General features: G+C 61.2%; 1 protein-coding gene across 1 annotated transcript in view; it reads left to right on the top strand.

Annotated features, from left to right (window-relative positions):
- smyd4 (SET and MYND domain containing 4) overlaps positions 1–20,638 on the top strand; it is an 83,847-nt gene that overhangs the window by 32,769 nt on the left and 30,440 nt on the right. The window contains 5 exon segments of the mRNA XM_072470151.1: positions 12,238–12,382; positions 17,005–17,094; positions 17,814–18,548; positions 18,550–18,853; positions 20,284–20,533. Coding sequence (XP_072326252.1) covers positions 12,238–12,382; positions 17,005–17,094; positions 17,814–18,548; positions 18,550–18,853; positions 20,284–20,533 — 1,524 coding nt within the window.

Genomic DNA, 20,638 nt, shown 5'->3' with positions numbered 1-20,638 from the left:
GTCTGGACACAGTGGGGCTGGTTAGCGGGTGTGGGGACACAGTGGGGCTGGTTAGCGGGTGTGGGGACACAGTGGGGCTGGTTAGCGGGTGTGTAGACACAGCGGGGCTGGTTAGCGGGTGTGGGGACACAGTGGGGCTGGTTAGCGGGTGTGGGGACACAGTGGGGCTGGTTAGCGGGTGTGTAGACACAGCCGGGCTGGTTAGCGGGTGTGTAGACACAGTGGGGCTGGTTAGCGGGTGTGTAGACACAGTGGGGCTGGTTAGCGGGTGTGTGGACACAGCGGGGCTGGTTAGCGGGTGTGGGGACACAGTGGGGCTGGTTAGCGGGTGTGTGGACACAGCCGGGCTGGTTAGCGGGTGTGTAGACACAGTGGGGCTGGTTAGCGGGTGTGTAGACACAGTGGGGCTGGTTAGCGGGTGTGGGGACACAGTGGGGCTGGTTAGCGGGTGTGTGGACACAGTGGGGCTGGTTAGCGGGTGTGTGGACACAGTGGGGCTGGTTAGCGGGTGTGGGGACACAGTGGGGCTGGTTAGCGGGTGTGTGGACACAGTGGGGCTGGTTAGCGGGTGTGTGGACACAGTGAGGCTGGTTAGCGGGTGTGTGGACACAGTGGGGCTGGTTAGCGGCTGTGGGGACACAGTGGGGCTGGTTAGCGGGTGTGTAGACACAGCCGGGCTGGTTAGCGGGTGTGTGGACACAGCCGGGCTGGTTAGCGGGTGTGTAGACACAGCCGGGCTGGTTAGCGGGTGTGTAGACACAGTGGGGCTGGTTAGCGGGTGTGTAGACACAGTGGGGCTGGTTAGCGGGTGTGTGGACACAGTGGGGCTGGTTAGCGGGTGTGGGGACACAGTGGGGCTGGTTAGCGGGTGTGTAGACACAGTGGGGCTGGTTAGCGGGTGTGTAGACACAGTGGGGCTGGTTAGCGGGTGTGTGGACACAGCCGGGCTGGTTAGCGGGTGTGTAGACACAGCCGGGCTGGTTAGCGGGTGTGTAGACACAGTGGGGCTGGTTGGCGGGTGTGTAGACACAGTGGGGCTGGTTAGCGGGTGTGTGGACACAGTGGGGCTGGTTAGCGGGTGTGTGGACACAGTGGGACTGGTTAGCGGGTGTGTGGACACAGTGGGGCTGGTTAGCGGGTGTGTGGACACAGTGGGGCTGGTTAGCGGGTGTGTGGACACAGTGGGGCTGGTTAGCGGGTGTGTAGACACAGTGGGGCTGGTTAGCGGGTGTGTGGACACAGTGGGGCTGGTTAGCGGGTGTGTAGACACAGTGGGGCTGGTTAGCGGGTGTGTGGACACAGCCGGGCTGGTTAGCGGGTGTGTAGACACAGCCGGGCTGGTTAGCGGGTGTGTGGACACAGCCAGGCTGGTTAGCGGGTGTGTAGACACAGTGGGGCTGGTTAGCGGGTGTGTAGACACAGTGGGGCTGGTTAGCGGGTGTGTGGACACAGTGGGGCTGGTTAGCGGGTGTGTGGACACAGCCGGGCTGGTTAGCGGGTGTGTAGACACAGTGGGGCTGGTTAGCGGGTGTGTAGTCACAGTGGGGCTGTTTAGCGGTTGTGTGGACACAGTGGGGCTGGTTAGCGGGTGTGTAGACACAGTGGGGCTGGTTAGCGGGTGTGTGGACACAGTGGGGCTGGTTAGCGGGTGTGTAGACACAGTGGGGCTGGTTAGCGGGTGTGTAGACACAGTGGGGCTGGTTAGCGGGTGTGTGGACACAGTGGGGCTGGTTAGCGGGTGTGTAGACACAGTGGGGCTGGTTAGCGGGTGTGTAGACACAGTGGGGCTGGTTAGCGGGTGTGTAGACACAGTGGGGCTGGTTAGCGGGTGTGTGGACACAGCCGGGCTGGTTAGCGGGTGTGGGGACACAGTGGGGCTGGTTAGCGGATGTGTGGACACAGCCGGATCTGGTTAGCGGGTGTGTAGACACAGTGGGGCTGGTTAGCGGGTGTGTGGACACAGTGGGGCTGGTTAGCGGGTGTGTGGACACAGTGGGGCTGGTTAGCGGGTGTGTGGACACAGCCGGGCTGGTTAGCGGGTGTGGGGACACAGTGGGGCTGGTTAGCGGGTGTGTGGACACAGTGGGGCTGGTTAGCGGGTGTGTAGACACAGTGAGGCTGGTTAGCGGGTGTGTGGACACAGTGGGGCTGGTTAGCGGGTGTGTAGACACAGTGGGGCTGGTTAGCGGGTGTGTAGACACAGTGAGGCTGGTTAGCGGGTGTGTAGACACAGTGGGGCTGGTTAGCGGGTGTGTGGACACAGCGGGGCTGGTTAGCGGGTGTGTGGACACAGTGGGGCTGGTTAGCGGGTGTGTGGACACAGTGGGGCTGGTTAGCGGGTGTGTAGACACAGTGGGGCTGGTTAGCGGGTGTGTAGACACAGTGGGGCTGGTTAGCGGGTGTGTGGACACAGCGGGGCTGGTTAGCGGGTGTGTAGACACAGTGGGGCTGGTTAGTGGCTGTGTAGACACAGTGGGGCTGGTTAGCGGGTGTGGGGACACAGTGGGGCTGGTTAGCGGGTGTGTAGACACAGTGGGGCTGGTTAGCGGGTGTGTAGACACAGTGGGGCTGGTTAGCGGGTGTGGGGACACAGTGGGGCTGGTTAGCGGGTGTGTAGACACAGTGGGGCTGGTTAGCGGGTGTGGGGACACAGTGGGGCTGGTTAGCGGGTGTGTAGACACAGTGGGGCTGGTTAGCGGGTGTGGGGACACAGTGGGGCTGGTTAGCGGGTGTGTAGACACAGTGGGGCTGGTTAGCGTGTGTGTAGACACAGTGGGGCTGGTTAGCGGGTGTGGGGACACAGTGGGGCTGGTTAGCGGGTGTGTTGACACAGTGGGGCTGGTTAGCGGGTGTGTGGACACAGTGAGGCTGGTTAGCGGGTGTGTGGACACAGTGGGGCTGGTTAGCGTGTGTGTGGACACAGTGGGGCTGGTTAGCGGGTGTGTAGACACAGTGGGGCTGGTTAGCGGGTGTGTGGACACAGTGGGGCTGGTTAGCGGGTGTGTGGACACAGTGGGGCTGGTTAGCGGGTGTGTAGACACAGTGGGGCTGGTTAGCGGGTGTGGGGACACAGTGGGGCTGGTTAGCGGGTGTGTAGACACAGTGGGGCTGGGTAGCGGGTGTGGGGACACAGTGGGGCTGGTTAGCGGGTGTGTGGACACAGTGGGGCTGGTTAGCGGGTGTGGGGACACAGTGGGGCTGGTTAGCGGGTGTGTAGACACAGTGGGGCTGGTTAGCGGGTGTGTGGACACAGTGGGGCTGGTTAGCGTGTGTGTGGACACAGTGGGGCTGGTTAGCGGGTGTGTAGACACAGCCGGGCTGGTTAGCGGGTGTGTAGACACAGTGGGGCTGGTTAGCGGGTGTGTAGACACAGCCGGGCTGGTTAGCGGGTGTGTGGACACAGCCGGGCTGGTTAGCGGGTGTGTGGACACAGTGGGGCTGGTTAGCGGGTGTGTGGACACAGTGAGGCTGGTTAGCGGGTGTGTGGACACAGTGGGGCTGGTTAGCGGGTGTGTAGACACAGTGGGGCTGGTTAGCGGGTGTGTAGACACAGCCGGGCTGGTTAGCGGGTGTGTGGACACAGTGGGGCTGGTTAGCGGGTGTGTAGACACAGTGGGGCTGGTTAGCGGGTGTGTAGACACAGTGGGGCTGGTTAGCGGGTGTGTAGACACAGTGGGGCTGGTTAGCGGGTGTGGGGACACAGTGGGGCTGGTTAGCGGGTGTGTGGACACAGTGGGGCTGGTTAGCGGGTGTGGGGACACAGTGGGGCTGGTTAGCGGGTGTGTGGACACAGCCGGGCTGGTTAGCGGGTGTGTAGACACAGTGGGGCTGGTTAGCGGGTGTGGGGACACAGTGGGGCTGGTTAGCGGGTGTGTAGACACAGTGGGGCTGGTTAGCGGGTGTGTAGACACAGTGGGGCTGGTTAGCGGGTGTGGGGACACAGTGGGGCTGGTTAGCGGGTGTGTAGACACAGTGGGGCTGGTTAGCGGGTGTGTGGACACAGTGAGGCTGGTTAGCGGGTGTGTGGACACATTGGGGCTGGTTAGCGTGTGTGTGGACACAGTGGGGCTGGTTAGCGGGTGTGGGGACACAGTGGGGCTGGTTCGCGGGTGTGGGGACACAGTGGGGCTGGTTCGCGGGTGTGTAGACACAGCCGGGCTGGTTAGCGGGTGTGTGGACACAGTGGGGCTGGTTAGCGGGTGTGGGGACACAGTGGGGCTGGTTAGCGGGTGTGGGGACACAGTGGGGCTGGTTCGCGGGTGTGGGGACACAGTGGGGCTGGTTAGCGGGTGTGTGGACACAGTGGGGCTGGTTAGCGGGTGTGTGGACACAGTGGGGCTGGTTAGCGGGTGTGTGGACACAGTGGGGCTGGTTAGCGGGTGTGGGGACACAGTGGGGCTGGTTAGCGGGTGTGTGGACACAGTGGGGCTGGTTAGCGGGTGTGTGGACACAGCCGGGCTGGTTAGCGGGTGTGTAGACACAGTGGGGCTGGTTAGCGGGTGTGTGGACACAGTGGGGCTGGTTAGCGGGTGTGTGGACACAGTGGGGCTGGTTAGCGGGTGTGTAGACACAGCCGGGCAGGTTAGCGGGTGTGGGGACACAGTGGGGCTGGTTAGCGGGTGTGTGGACACAGCCGGGCTGGTTAGCGGGTGTGTAGACACAGTGGGGCTGGTTAGCGGGTGTGTGGACACAGTGGGGCTGGTTAGCGGGTGTGGGGACACAGTGGGGCTGGTTAGCGGGTGTGGGGACACAGTGGGGCTGGTTAGCGGGTGTGGGGACACAGTGGGGCTGGTTAGCGGGTGTGGGGACACAGTGGGGCTGGTTAGCGGGTGTGTGGACACAGTGGGGCTGGTTAGCGGGTGTGTAGACACAGTGGGGCTGGTTAGCGGGTGTGTGGACACAGTGGGGCTGGTTAGCGGGTGTGTGGACACAGTGGGGCTGGTTAGCGGGTGTGGGGACACAGTGGGGCTGGTTAGCGGGTGTGTAGACACAGTGGGGCTGGTTAGCGGGTGTGTAGACACAGTGGGGCTGGTTAGCGGGTGTGTAGACACAGTGGGGCTGGTTAGCGGGTGTGGGGACACAGTGGGGCTGGTTAGCGGGTGTGTGGACACAGTGGGGCTGGTTAGCGGGTGTGTAGACACAGTGGGGCTGGTTAGCGGGTGTGTAGACACAGTGGGGCTGGTTAGCGGGTGTGGGGACACAGTGGGGCTGGTTAGCGGGTGTGGGGACACAGTGGGGCTGGTTAGCGGGTGTGTAGACACAGTGGGGCTGGTTAGCGGGTGTGTAGACACAGTGGGGCTGGTTAGCGGGTGTGTAGACACAGTGGGGCTGGTTAGCGGGTGTGGGGACACAGTGGGGCTGGTTAGCGGGTGTGTGGACACAGTGGGGCTGGTTAGCGGGTGTGGGGACACAGTGGGGCTGGTTAGCGGGTGTGTGGACACAGTGGGGCTGGTTAGCGGGTGTGGGGACACAGTGGGGCTGGTTAGCGGGCGTGGGGACACAGTGGGGCTGGTTAGCGGGTGTGTAGACACAGTGGGGCTGGTTAGCGGGTGTGTAGACACAGTGGGTGTGGTTAGCGGGTGTGGGGACACAGTGGGGCTGGTTAGCGGGTGTGTAGACACAGTGGGGCTGGTTAGCGGGTGTGTAGACACAGCGGGGCTGGTTAGCGGGTGCGTGGACACAGTGGGGCTGGTTAGCGGGTGTGTAGACACAGTGGGGCTGGTTAGCGGGTGTGTGGACACAGTTGGGCTGGTTAGCGGGTGTGGGGACACAGTGGGGCTGGTTAGCGGGTGTGGGGACCCAGTGGGGCTGGTTAGCGGGTGTGGGGACACAGTGGGGCTGGTTAGCGGGTGTGGGGACACAGTGGGGCTGGTTAGCGGGTGTGGGGACCCAGTGGGGCTGGTTAGCGGGTGTGTGGACACAGTGGGGCTGGTTAGCGGGTGTGTGGACACAGTGGGGCTGGTTAGCGGGTGTGTGGACACAGTGGGGCTGGTTAGCGGGTGTGGGGACACAGCCGGGCTGGTTAGCGGGTGTGTGGACACAGTGGGGCTGGTTAGCGGGTGTGGGGACACAGTGGGGCTGGTTAGCGGGTGTGGGGACACAGTGGGGCTGGTTCGCGGGTGTGGGGACACAGTGGGGCTGGTTAGCGGGTGTGTGGACACAGTGGGGCTGGTTAGCGGGTGTGTGGACACAGTGGGGCTGGTTAGCGGGTGTGTGGACACAGTGGGGCTGGTTAGCGGGTGTGGGGACACAGTGGGGCTGGTTAGCGGGTGTGTGGACACAGTGGGGCTGGTTAGCGGGTGTGTGGACACAGCCGGGCTGGTTAGCGGGTGTGTAGACACAGTGGGGCTGGTTAGCGGGTGTGTGGACACAGTGGGGCTGGTTAGCGGGTGTGTGGACACAGTGGGGCTGGTTAGCGGGTGTGTAGACACAGCCGGGCAGGTTAGCGGGTGTGGGGACACAGTGGGGCTGGTTAGCGGGTGTGTGGACACAGCCGGGCTGGTTAGCGGGTGTGTAGACACAGTGGGGCTGGTTAGCGGGTGTGTGGACACAGTGGGGCTGGTTAGCGGGTGTGGGGACACAGTGGGGCTGGTTAGCGGGTGTGGGGACACAGTGGGGCTGGTTAGCGGGTGTGGGGACACAGTGGGGCTGGTTAGCGGGTGTGGGGACACAGTGGGGCTGGTTAGCGGGTGTGTGGACACAGTGGGGCTGGTTAGCGGGTGTGTAGACACAGTGGGGCTGGTTAGCGGGTGTGTGGACACAGTGGGGCTGGTTAGCGGGTGTGTGGACACAGTGGGGCTGGTTAGCGGGTGTGGGGACACAGTGGGGCTGGTTAGCGGGTGTGTAGACACAGTGGGGCTGGTTAGCGGGTGTGTAGACACAGTGGGGCTGGTTAGCGGGTGTGTAGACACAGTGGGGCTGGTTAGCGGGTGTGGGGACACAGTGGGGCTGGTTAGCGGGTGTGTGGACACAGTGGGGCTGGTTAGCGGGTGTGTAGACACAGTGGGGCTGGTTAGCGGGTGTGTAGACACAGTGGGGCTGGTTAGCGGGTGTGGGGACACAGTGGGGCTGGTTAGCGGGTGTGGGGACACAGTGGGGCTGGTTAGCGGGTGTGTAGACACAGTGGGGCTGGTTAGCGGGTGTGTAGACACAGTGGGGCTGGTTAGCGGGTGTGTAGACACAGTGGGGCTGGTTAGCGGGTGTGGGGACACAGTGGGGCTGGTTAGCGGGTGTGTGGACACAGTGGGGCTGGTTAGCGGGTGTGGGGACACAGTGGGGCTGGTTAGCGGGTGTGTGGACACAGTGGGGCTGGTTAGCGGGTGTGGGGACACAGTGGGGCTGGTTAGCGGGCGTGGGGACACAGTGGGGCTGGTTAGCGGGTGTGTAGACACAGTGGGGCTGGTTAGCGGGTGTGTAGACACAGTGGGTGTGGTTAGCGGGTGTGGGGACACAGTGGGGCTGGTTAGCGGGTGTGTAGACACAGTGGGGCTGGTTAGCGGGTGTGTAGACACAGCGGGGCTGGTTAGCGGGTGCGTGGACACAGTGGGGCTGGTTAGCGGGTGTGTAGACACAGTGGGGCTGGTTAGCGGGTGTGTGGACACAGTTGGGCTGGTTAGCGGGTGTGGGGACACAGTGGGGCTGGTTAGCGGGTGTGGGGACCCAGTGGGGCTGGTTAGCGGGTGTGGGGACACAGTGGGGCTGGTTAGCGGGTGTGGGGACACAGTGGGGCTGGTTAGCGGGTGTGGGGACCCAGTGGGGCTGGTTAGCGGGTGTGTGGACACAGTGGGGCTGGTTAGCGGGTGTGTGGACACAGTGGGGCTGGTTAGCGGGTGTGTGGACACAGTGGGGCTGGTTAGCGGGTGTGGGGACACAGTGGGGCTGGTTAGCGGGTGTGTAGACACAGTGGGGCTGGTTAGCGGGTGTGGGGACACAGTGGGGCTGGTTAGCGGGTGTGTGGACACAGTGGGGCTGGTTAGCGGGTGTGTAGACACAGTGGGGCTGGTTAGCGGGTGTGGGGACACAGTGGGGCTGGTTAGCGGGTGTGTGGACACAGTGGGGCTGGTTAGCGGGTGTGTAGACACAGTGGGGCTGGTTAGCGGGTGTGTGGACACAGTGGGGCTGGTTAGCGGGTGTGGGGACACAGTGGGGCTGGTTAGCGGGTGTGGGGACACAGTGGGGCTGGTTAGCGGGTGTGTGGACACAGTGGGGCTGGTTAGCGGGTGTGTAGACACAGTGGGGCTGGTTAGCGGGTGTGTGGACACAGCCGGGCTGGTTTGCGGGTGTGGGGACACAGTGGGGCTGGTTAGCGGGTGTGGGGACACAGTGGGGCTGGTTAGCGGGTGTGGGGACACAGTGGGGCTGGTTAGCGGGTGTGTGGACACAGTGGGGCTGGTTAGCGGGTGTGTGGACACAGTGGGGCTGGTTAGCGGGTGTGTGGACACAGTGGGGCTGGTTAGCGGGTGTGGGGACACAGTGGGGCTGGTTAGCGGGTGTGTGGACACAGTGGGGCTGGTTAGCGGGTGTGTGGACACAGTGGGGCTGGTTAGCGGGTGTGTGGACACAGTGGGGCTGGTTAGCGGGTGTGTGGACACAGCCGGGCTGGTTAGCGGGTGTGGGGACACAGTGGGGCTGGTTAGCGGGTGTGTGGACACAGTGGGGCTGGTTAGCGGGTGTGGGGACACAGTGGGGCTGGTTAGCGGGTGTGTGGACACAGTTGGGCTGGTTAGCGGGTGTGGGGACACAGCCGGGCTGGTTAGCGGGTGTGTAGACACAGTGGGGCTGGTTAGCGGGTGTGGGGACACAGTGGGGCTGGTTAGCGGGTGTGTGGACACAGTGGGGCTGGTTAGCGGGTGTGGGGACACAGTGGGGCTGGTTAGCGGGTGTGGGGACACAGTGGGGCTGGTTAGCGGGTGTGTGGACACAGCCGGGCTGGTTAGCGGGTGTGGGGACACAGTGGGGCTGGTTAGCGGGTGTGTGGACACAGTGGGGCTGGTTAGCGGGTGTGGGGACACAGTGGGGCTGGTTAGCGGGTGTGTGGACACAGTGGGGCTGGTTAGCGGGTGTGTGGACACAGTGGGGCTGGTTAGCGGGTGTGGGACACAGTGGGGCTGGTTAGCGGGTGTGTGGACACAGTGGGGCTGGTTAGCGGGTGTGTGGACACAGTGGGGCTGGTTAGCGGGTGTGTGGACACAGTGGGGCTGGTTAGCGGGTGTGTGGACACAGCCGGGCTGGTTAGCGGGTGTGTGGACACAGTGGGGCTGGTTAGCGGGTGTGTGGACACAGTGGGGCTGGTTAGCGGGTGTGTGGACACAGTGGGGCTGGTTAGCGGGTGTGTGGACACAGTGAGGCTGGTTAGCGGGTGTGTGGACACAGTGGGGCTGGTTAGCGGGTGTGTGGACACAGCCGGGCTGGTTAGCGGGTGTGTAGACACAGTGGGGCTGGTTAGCGGGTGTGTAGACACAGTGGGGCTGGTTAGCGGGTGTGGGGACACAGTGGGGCTGGTTAGCGGGTGTGGGGACACAGTGGGGCTGGTTAGCGGGTGTGTAGACACAGTGGGGCTGGTTAGCGGGTGTGTAGACACAGCCGGGCTGGTTAGCGGGTGTGGGGACACAGCCGGGCTGGTTAGCGGGTGTGTGGACACAGTGGGGCTGGTTAGCGGGTGTGTGGACACAGTGGGGCTAGTTAGCGGGTGTGGGGACACAGTGGGGCTGGTTAGCGGGTGTGGGGACACAGTGGGGCTGGTTAGCGGGTGTGTGGACACAGTGGGGCTGGTTAGCGGGTGTGTGGACACAGTGGGGCTGGTTAGCGGGTGTGGGGACACAGTGGGGCTGGTTAGCGGGTGTGTGGACACAGTGGGGCTGGTTAGCGGGTGTGTGGACACAGTGGGGCTGGTTAGCGGGTGTGGGGACACAGTGGGGCTGGTTAGCGGGTGTGTAGACACAGTGGGGCTGGTTAGCGGGTGTGTAGACACAGTGGGGCTGGTTAGCGGGTGTGTAGACACAGTGGGGCTGGTTAGCGGGTGTGGGGACACAGTGGGGCTGGTTAGCGGGTGTGTGGACACAGTGGGGCTGGTTAGCGGGTGTGGGGACACAGTGGGGCTGGTTAGCGGGTGTGTGGACACAGTGGGGCTGGTTAGCGGGTGTGTAGACACAGTGGGGCTGGTTAGCGGGTGTGGGGACACAGTTGGGCTGGTTAGCGGGTGTGTAGACACAGTGGGGCTGGTTAGCGGGTGTGTGGACACAGTTGGGCTGGTTAGCGGGTGTGGGGACACAGTGGGGCTGGTTAGCGGGTGTGGGGACACAGTGGGGCTGGTTAGCGGGTGTGGGGACACAGTGGGGCTGGTTAGCGGGTGTGTGGACACAGTGGGGCTGGTTAGCGGGTGTGTAGACACAGTGGGGCTGGTTAGCGGGTGTGTAGACACAGTGGGGCTGGTTAGCGGGTGTGTAGACACAGTGGGGCTGGTTAGCGGGTGTGTGGACACAGTGGGGCTGGTTAGCGGGTGTGGGGACCCAGTGGGGCTGGTTAGCGGGTGTGTGGACACAGTGGGGCTGGTTAGCGGGTGTGTAGACACAGTGGGGCTGGTTAGCGGGTGTGGGGACACAGTGGGGCTGGTTAGCGGGTGTGTAGACACAGTGGGGCTGGTTAGCGGGTGTGGGGACACAGTGGGGCTGGTTAGCGGGTGTGTGGACACAGTGGGGCTGGTTAGCGGGTGTGGGGACCCAGTGGGGCTGGTTAGCGGGTGTGTGGACACAGTGGGGCTGGTTAGCGGGTGTGGGGACCCAGTGGGGCTGGTTAGCGGGTGTGTGGACACAGTGGGGCTGGTTAGCGGGTGTGGGGACACAGTGGGGCTGGTTAGCGGGTGTGTGGACACAGTGGGGCTGGTTAGCGGGTGTGTAGACACAGTGGGGCTGGTTAGCGGGTGTGTGGACACAGCCGGGCTGGTTAGCGGGTGTGTGGACACAGTGGGGCTGGTTAGCGGGTGTGGGGACACAGTGGGGCTGGTTAGCGGGTGTGTGGACACAGTGGGGCTGGTTAGCGGGTGTGTGGACACAGTGGGGCTGGTTAGCGGGTGTGTGGACACAGTGGGGCTGGTTAGCGGGTGTGGGGACACAGTGGGGCTGGTTAGCGGGTGTGTGGACACAGTGGGGCTGGTTAGCGGGTGTGTGGACACAGTGGGGCTGGTTAGCGGGTGTGTGGACACAGTGGGGCTGGTTAGCGGGTGTGTGGACACAGTGGGGCTGGTTAGCGGGTGTGGGGACACAGTGGGGCTGGTTAGCGGGTGTGTGGACACAGTGGGGCTGGTTAGCGGGTGTGTGGACACAGTGGGGCTGGTTAGCGGGTGTGGGGACACAGTGGGGCTGGTTAGCGGGTGTGTAGACACAGTGGGGCTGGTTAGCGGGTGTGTAGACACAGCCGGGCTGGTTAGCGGGTGTGGGGACACAGTGGGGCTGGTTAGCGGGTGTGGGGACACAGTGGGGCTGGTTAGCGGGTGTGTGGACACAGTGGGGCTGGTTAGCGGGTGTGTGGACACAGTGGGGCTGGTTAGCGGGTGTGTGGACACAGTGGGGCTGGTTAGCGGGTGTGTGGACACAGTGGGGCTGGTTAGCGGGTGTGTGGACACAGCCGGGCTGGTTAGCGGGTGTGTGGACACAGTGGGGCTGGTTAGCGGGTGTGTGGACACAGTGGGGCTGGTTAGCGGGTGTGTGGACACAGTGAGGCTGGTTAGCGGGTGTGTGGACACAGTGGGGCTGGTTAGCGGGTGCGTGGACACAGTGGGGCTGGTTAGCGGGTGTGTGGACACAGTGGGGCTGGTTAGCGGGTGTGTGGACACAGTGAGGCTGGTTAGCGGGTGTGTGGACACAGTGGGGCTGGTTAGCGGGTGTGTGGACACAGCCGGGCTGGTTAGCGGGTGTGTAGACACAGTGGGGCTGGTTAGCGGGTGTGTAGACACAGTGGGGCTGGTTAGCGGGTGTGGGGACACAGTGGGGCTGGTTAGCGGGTGTGTGGACACAGTGGGGCTGGTTAGCGGGTGTGTGGACACAGCCGGGCTGGTTAGCGGGTGTGGGGACACAGTGGGGCTGGTTAGCGGGTGTGGGGACACAGTGGGGCTGGTTAGCGGGTGTGGGGACACAGTGGGGCTGGTTAGCGGGTGTGTAGACACAGTGGGGCTGGTTCGCGGGTGTTGCCACAGCAGCGGGTCAGGTTGATGAGGCTGACGGGGTTTTTTGTTCTGCTCAGCTCGGACGATGAGGCCATTCTGCAGCAGCTGTGTGAGCAGAGCTCAACACAGAAACATCCTAGAGCTGAGCTGGACTTCAAGCAGCAGGGCAATGCACGGTTCAAAGTGAAGGACTACACTCAGGCTGTGGCACTGTATTCAAAGGTACATTCACACTGCCCACCTCCCCCCGTCTTGTTTTATTCATGATGGGCTGTGGGCATCGCTGGCTGGGGATGCATTTGTTTATTGTCACGTGTACCGAGGTACAGTGAAAGTATTTTTCTGCGAGCAGCTCAACAGATCATTTAATACATGAAAATAAAATACATCATCGGGCAAGACCAGGTCTCTTGGGTGCAGATACACCTACTGTGCTGTTCGAGGGGGAGTGGTTGATTTGGCCATTTCAGTGGGCATTTTAAGAGTCTAAACACGTTGCTATGGTTCTGGAATCCAGACCAGCTCTCTGATGGGACATTACTGAACCAGATGGGTTTTTACAACAATCGGCCATCATCATCTTTAGACTTTTAATTCCAGATTTTGTTTCAATTCGGATTTCCGTAACGTTAATGTAAATCTACTTGTGACAATAAAGATTACTATTAAAATCTGCTGTTGCCTCACAGTGCCTGGGTCCCAGGTTCGATTCCCACTTGGGTCACTGTCTGTGCGGAGTCTGCACGTTCTTCCTGTGTCTGCGTGGGTTTCCTCCGGATGCTCCGGTTTCCTCCCACAAGATAGACTTGCTGTTAGGTGAATTGGACATTCTGAATTCTCCCTCAGTGTACCCGAACAGGCGCCGGAATGTGGCGACTAGGGGCTTTTTACAGTAACTTCATTGCAGTGTTAATGTAAGCCTACTTGTGACACTAATAAAGATTATTATTATTTGAAGTGGGTTCCCAGAGCATCACCCTGGGTCTCTGGATTACTCGTCCAGTGACAATACCACTGCCTCCGCTGCCTGACGGCAACCCCTCCACCCTGCCTCATGATGTATATTCAAACCTGCACCACACTGGCAGCTCCAGGAGGGATTCCCCCCGGGAAGGCTTCCCCCGCCACTCCCGGGAGGGCTTCCCCCGCCACTCCCGGGAGGGCTTCCCCCGCCACTCCCGGGAGGGATTCCCAAGTCACTCCCGGGATGGATTCCCCCGTCACTCCCGGGAGGGATTCCCAAGTCACTCCCGGGAGGGATTCCCCCGTCACTCCCGGGAGGGATTCCCCCAGTCACTCCCGGGAGGGATTCCCCAGTCACTCCTGGGAGGGATTCCCCAGTCACTCCCGGGAGGGATTCCCCCGTCACTCGCGCGAGGGATTCCCCCGTCACTCGCGCGAGGGATTCCCCCGTCACTCGCGCGAGGGATTCCCCCGTCACTCGCGCGAGGGATTCCCCAGTCACTCCCGGGAGGGATTCCCCCGTCACTCGCGCGAGGGATTCCCCCGTCACTCGCGCGAGGGATTCCCCCGTCACTCCCGGGAGGGATTTCCCCCGTCACTCACGGGAAGGATTCCCCCGTCACTCCCGGGGGGCTTCCCCCGCCACTCCCGGGAGGGATTCCCAAGTCACTCCCGGGAGGGATTCCCCCGTCACTCGCGCGAGGGATTCCCCCGTCACTCCCGGGAAGGATTCCCCCGTCACTCCCGGGAGGGATTCCCAAGTCTCTCCCGGGAGGGTTTCCGCCCTCACTCCCGGGAGAGATTCCCAGGTCACTCACGGGAGAGATTCCCAGGTCACTCACGGGAGGGATTCCCAAGTCACTCACGGGAGGGATTCCCCCGTTACTCCCGCGAGGGATTCCCAAGTCACTCCCGGGAGGGAATCCCAAGTCACTCCCGGGAGGGATTCCGCCGTCACTCCCGGGGGGCTTCCCCCGCTACTCCCGGAAGGGATTCCCAAGTCACTCCCGGGAGGGATTCCCCCGTCACTCGCGCGAGGGATTCCCCCGTCACTCCCGGGAAGGATTCCCCCGTCACTCCCGGGAGGGATTCCCAAGTCTCTCCCGGGAGGGTTTCCGCCGTCACTCCCGGGAGAGATTCCCAGGTCACTCACGGGAGAGATTCCCAGGTCACTCACGGGAGGGATTCCCAAGTCACTCACGGGAGGGATTCCCCCGTTACTCCCGCGAGGGATTCCCAAGTCACTCCCGGGAGGGAATCCCAAGTCACTCCCGGGAGGGATTCCGCCGTCACTCCCGGGAGGGATTCCGCCGTCACTCCCGGGAGAGATTCCCAGGTCACTCACGGGAGGGATTCCCAAGTCATCACGGGAGGGATTTCCCCGGAAGGAATCCCCCACCACTCCCGGGAGGGATTCTCCAATCACTCCCGGGAGGGATTCCTCAGTCACTCCCGGGAGGGATTCCCCAGTCACTCCCGGGAGGGATTCCCCAGTCACTCCCGCGAGGAATTCCCTTGTCACTCCCGCGAGGGATTCCCCAGTCACTCCCGGGAGGGATTCCTAAGTCACTCCCTGGAGGGATTACCCCGTCACTCCCAGGAGGGATTCCCAAGTCACTCCCAGGAGGGATTCCCAAGTCACTCCCGGGAGGGATTCCCCTGCCACTCCCGGGAGGGATTCCCCCGCCACACCCGGGAGGGATTCCCCAGTCACTCCTGCGAGGGATTCTCCAGTCAGTCCCGGGAGGGATTCCCCCGCCATTCCCGGGAGGGATTCCCCAGTCACTCCCGGGAGGGATTCCCCCGTCACTCCCGGGAAAGATTCCCAAGTCTCTCCCGGGAGGGTTTCCGCCGTCACTCCCGGGAGAGATTCCCAGGTCACTCACGGGAGAGATTCCCAGGTCACTCACGGGAGGGATTCCCAAGTCACTCACGGGAGGGATTCCCCCGTTACTCCCGCGAGGGATTCCCAAGTCACTCCCGGGAGGGAATCCCAAGTCACTCCCGGGAGGGATTCCGCCGTCACTCCCGGGAGGGATTCCGCCGTCACTCCCGGGAGAGATTCCCAGGTCACTCACGGGAGGGATTCCCAAGTCATCACGGGAGGGATTTCCCCGGAAGGAATCCCCCACCACTCCCGGGAGGGATTCTCCAATCACTCCCGGGAGGGATTCCTCAGTCACTCCCGGGAGGGATTCCCCAGTCACTCCCGGGAGGGATTCCCCAGTCACTCCCGCGAGGAATTCCCTTGTCACTCCCGCGAGGGATTCCCCAGTCACTCCCGGGAGGGATTCCTAAGTCACTCCCTGGAGGGATTCCCCCGTCACTCCCAGGAGGGATTCCCAAGTCACTCCCGGGAGGGATTCCCCTGCCACTCCCGGGAGGGATTCCCCCGCCACACCCGGGAGGGATTCCCCAGTCACTCCTGCGAGGGATTCTCCAGTCAGTCCCGGGAGGGATTCCCCCGCCACTCCCGGGAGGGATTCCCCAGTCACTCCCGGGAGGGATTCCCCGTCACTCCCGGGAAGGATTCCCCAGTCACTCCCGGGAGGGTTTCTTCCGTCACTCCCGGGAGGGATTCCCCCATCACTCCCGGGAAGGATTCCCCCACCCAGCCCGGGAGGGATTCCCCAGTCACTCCTGCGAGGGATTCTCCAGTCAGTCCCGGGAAAGATTCTCCAGTCAGTCCCGGGAGGGATTCCTCCGTCACTCCCGGGAGGGATTCCCCGCCACTCCCGGGAGAGATTCCCCAGACACTCCCGGGAGGGATTCCCCCATCACTACCGGGAAGGATTCCCCAGTCATTCCCGGGAGGGATTCCCCAGTCACTCCCGTGAGGGATTCCCCGCCACTCCCGGGAGGGATTCCCAAGTCACTCCCGGGAGGGATTCCCCCGTCACTCCCGGGAGGGATTCCCCCGCCACTCCCGGGAGGGATTCCCCCGTCACTCCCAGGAGGGATTCCCCCGTCACTCCCGGGAGCGATTCCCCCGCCACTCCCGGGAGCGATTCCCCAGTCACACCCGGGAGGGGGAATCTGCACTCCGGACAGCTGTCTGGTCTGTGCTGAATCGCAAGCAGAGTATTTTCTCATATGGGAGCTGTTTGACTTTCTCTTTATCTGCGTTTAGGCAGCTGCCCCTCTTTGTCATTTACCAAAACCTGCCCGTTTTTCTTGTATTTGAACGAATCCATTTCCCTTTTCGATATGATTGCAGAATTTGCTTTGCCCACATTCCACACTCTTGCCATCGCTCTCTTACTGATGGCCATAAATGTGACAATGTTTGCCCACAGCTGTCACTCACTCATGGAGCTGCACATTACCGATTGGACAGGGCAGCTGCTCAAACTCAACTGTGTTTCTCTGTAAATTAGCCGGGTAGAACTGCCTGTGTGTGCCCCTCACCACCACACTCCCCTGTGCCTGTGTGTGCCCCTCACCACCACACTCCCCTGTGCCTGTGTGTGCCCCTCACCACCACACTCCCCTGTGCCTGTGTGTGCCCCTCACCACCACACTCCCCTGTGCCTGTGTGTGCCCCTCACCACCACACTCCCCTGTGCCTGTGCGTGCCCCTCACCACCACACTCCCCTGTGCCTGTGTGTGCCCCTCACCACCACACTCCCCTGTGCCTGTGTGTGCCCCTCACCACCACACTCCCCTGTGCCTGTGCGTGCCCCTCACCACCACACTCCCCTGTGCCTGTGCGTGCCCCTCACCACCACACTCCCCTGTGCCTGTGTGTGCCCCTCACCACCACACTCCCCTGTGCCTGCGGGTGACATTCAGACAGGCATCTCCCAGTCAGCATCCTGCCCACAATCTCCACCAGCTGCCGCACGCTCGATGCCCTCTGACAGCCTCTTTGTGTTTTCAGGGTCTCCGTCACAGTTCCGCAGGTTCCTCTCAGGCTGCCCTGCTCTATGCCAATCGCTCAGCAGCACTTTACCACCTGCAGCGTTACCAGGTAAGTGGCACTCGGCCAATCCTTCACCTACTGAACATTGCATAAGCTCCGCCCTCTGGATGGGTGGACAGCCGTGGTGGGGTGAGGGGGTCGATGAGGGTGACACTGGGGGTTGTGAGGGGGTCGCTGGTTGGGGGGTGTGGTGAGGGGCTTGGCGCTGGGATGGTGGGGGGCAGTTGGGGGGTCGATGAGAGTGAGGGGTCGATGGGGGTGAGGGGTAGCTGGGGGGTCGATGGGGATGAGGGGTAGCTGGGGGGTCGATGGGGTGAGGGGTAGTTCGGGGGTCGATGGTGAGGGGTAGTTGGGGAGTCGATGGGGGTGAGGGGGTCGATGGGGTGAGGGTAGTTGGAGGGTCGATGGGGGTGAGGGGTCGATGGGGGTGAGAGGTAGTTGGGGAGTCGATGGGGGTGAGGGGTCGATGGGGTGAGGGGTAGTTGGGAGGTCAATGGGGGTGAGGGGTCGATGGGGGTGAGGGGTAGTTGGGTCGATGGGGGTGAGGGATAGTTGGGTCGATGGGGTGAGGGGTACTTGGGGGATCGATGGGGGTGAGGGGTAGTTGGTGGGTCGATGGGGGTGAGGGGTCGATGGGGGTGAGGGGTAGTTGGGTCGATGGGGGTGAGGGGTAGTCGGGTCGATGGGGGTGAGGGGTCGATGGGGGTGAGGTGTGGGTCGGTGGGCTGAATTCCTCACAGAGATGTTTCCCTTCTGTCCATATCCAGGATTGTTTAGATGACGTCAGGAGAGCTCAGGAACTTGGATACCCACCGGAACTGGAACATAAAATCCTGGCACGTCGCACATCCTGTTTACACCATCTGGGAATTCTGGAAGGAGCCTCGAATTCCCAAACCAGAGGAAGTCTCAGTGGTGGAGATGGTCAGAGCTCAGCAGCCACAGCCTTGTCCAGTATCGAGCCATTCTCCAAATCCTGTGGCACCCCCAGTTCACAGAGAGAAGCCTCTACTGTCCCCTGGGAAGTATCTCCTGCTATCGTCTTGCACTCGGATGCTCTCCGGGGCCGTCATTTTGTTGCGACTGAGGAGCTGAAGCCCGGGGAGGTGGTGCTCCAGGAGGAGGCATTTGCAGCTGTGTTAATTCCAGAGGGCAGGGGAAGGCAGTCCGGGCCCAATGAGGATCTTTACTGCCACCACTGCCTGGGCCAGGCTGAGCTCCCACTGCCCTGTCTGTCCTGCAGCTTCAGCAGCTACTGCAGTGAGTTATGTCGACAGCGGGCATGGAATCAGTGTCACTGGTTCGAATGCCGTCTCGGTGGGCTTCTCCTGGCACTGGGCACTTTTGCCCACCTAGCCCTCCGTACTGTTGTGGTTGCGGGCATGCAGGAGGTGGAGAGAGCAGAGAGATTGGGGAGTGGCGGTGACCGATGGCCGAGTGAAGAACAGAACGAGGGAGAAGCCCCGAACCACATGACAAGACAGAGGCGTTGCTCTGGGACCAAAGGGTTTTCAGGGGACTAGTGACAGGATGTCCAGGGATAGTCCCAGCCGTTACCTAAGGATCCACAGTCTCCTGACACACACCAAACGGCAGAATCCCAAGAACCGATTCCTGTGTGGTATGACCGCAGCTGCTGTGTGCTGGGGGATCAGACAAAGGGGGCTGGAGCCGCAGCTGGTGAGCAAGGGGATGGAAGTGGAGAGTGCCCAGGGCCAGAGGCTGAGCACACTGAGATCAGCACTGCTCCGACACATGCTGCAGCTGCAGTGTAATGCTCAGGCTATCACAGCTGTCCGAGATACAGGTAAGCACCAGAATTGAGGGGCTGATTTACTGACATTGTGACTGTGCACTGACTGGTCAGTGTGGGACTGCGTGCACAGGTCAGACTCTGACTACACTATGTGCAATGGACCATTGAATGGTTCCAGCACAGAAGGAGGCCATTCAGTCTGTTGCTGCTTTCTGCAGGGGCAATTGACCAATTCCAACTCCTTGTCTTGACCCTGTCAACCTGCCTCTTCAGAGAATGCTGCAATTCCCTTTTGAAAACCACAATTTAATCTGCCTCCAGCACGCTCTCGGGCCATGCATTCCACATGCTCAGCACTTGCTGGGTCACCTTTCGATCAGTGTCCTTTGGTTCTCAATCTCTGTACCACGGGTACGTTTCTCAGTAGCTCCCTTTCAGAGCAGTGATTCGAGACTACAATTGGGGGAGGTAAAAAAAACAGCCCGAGATCTCATGTTGATCCTGTTACGGACTCCTGGTCAGCTCTCAACAGTGGCTAAGAGATTGGACCAGAGTCTTAAGACGGTATGGAAAGATTGATTTTTTTTCCAGGAAGTGATAATATAAGAAATAGGGCTTGGTTATTTTATAAACAAACTTTATTAAAACACAGAAAATAAAACAATATTTAAACTTTTAAACTTCAGCTCTAACACTAGCAGATTACATGTAGCTTCTTAACTTTAACTCGCTAGTTCCCATTAAACAGCACTTTAACAAAACATGCAGCTCTCTTGCCACTTAGACAGGCAGACGTTGGCAATACTTGCATTTACGAAGCAATTTTTCTTCTGTTAGGGACAGTGTTCGGAACCCTTTTTCAAAGTCTGCCTCAATGGCAACTTTCATGACCTCTCTCGGTCAATTTCCAAAGCCTGCTCCTCTGAAACTGTTCAAAACAGCATTCTTTCTCTCTAATCTCCGCCCAGTCCCTAAACAAAGATTCTCTGCTGGGGTTTTCAGGCTTGAACCCATCGGCGTTATCTGTTTGATTGCCCCCTCTGGTTTATACACAAGAACAGAGCCATGCTATTGATATTGAATTAACTTCCCATCGACGGACAAAGAGGCCATCAGACTCTGGAATGGGTTAATAGCTGGTTAGACAGGAGTGTCCCGAAGAACAATGAATCTGGACATCCTGTGTATTCCCACTAACAGGTTTATGTCTGACTGGGACAATGTAACTCAGCCAAGTGTGGACGGATCCTGACTCTGTGCTAGCAGTCTTTTTTGCTCTGTCTATTCAACCCCTAAATTGTTAGGGTCTCATTTCCTAATATCTCCCTCGCATATCAGTCCTGTGTGCGGTGCCTGATCCTCTTGCTTGGCAGCTGATTCCAGTTGTGGTGCCTCAGGTTCGGTCTCTGTGGAGTGACAGCGAATTTCCTCTGGTTCTAGTTGTTGATGATTCGCAGCTTCAGCCACTTGTTCTGTTGCAGGAGGCGGAAATTCCCACGTGGCAGAGATGGAACAGGTCAGGATTGCGACTGCCTTCTACTCCGCGGTTAGTCTGCTCAACCACTCCTGCCAACCCAACACCAGTATCACATTCCACAACACCACCATGACAGTCAGAGCTTCGCAACGCATCCCAGCCACACAAGAAGTGCTGCATTGCTACGGTAACCCCAACGGTCAAACACCTCCCTCCTTGGCTCCCACCCGCATCCCGCCTTGCCTCTCCCACCTGCCTCACTCCCCCCACCTATCCACCCCCCCCCCCCCCCCCCCCCCACACATCGCCTTCCCCACCCCATCTTCCCCTCACCCCCAGCCTTTCCCCTCTCCTCTCCC

This window comes from Scyliorhinus torazame, chromosome 12 (assembly GCF_047496885.1).
Source record: "Scyliorhinus torazame isolate Kashiwa2021f chromosome 12, sScyTor2.1, whole genome shotgun sequence".
NCBI classification, from domain to species: domain Eukaryota; kingdom Metazoa; phylum Chordata; class Chondrichthyes; order Carcharhiniformes; family Scyliorhinidae; genus Scyliorhinus; species Scyliorhinus torazame.
Note: the sequence above shows the minus strand (reverse complement) of the source record. Positions and strands in the feature narration are given on the sequence as shown.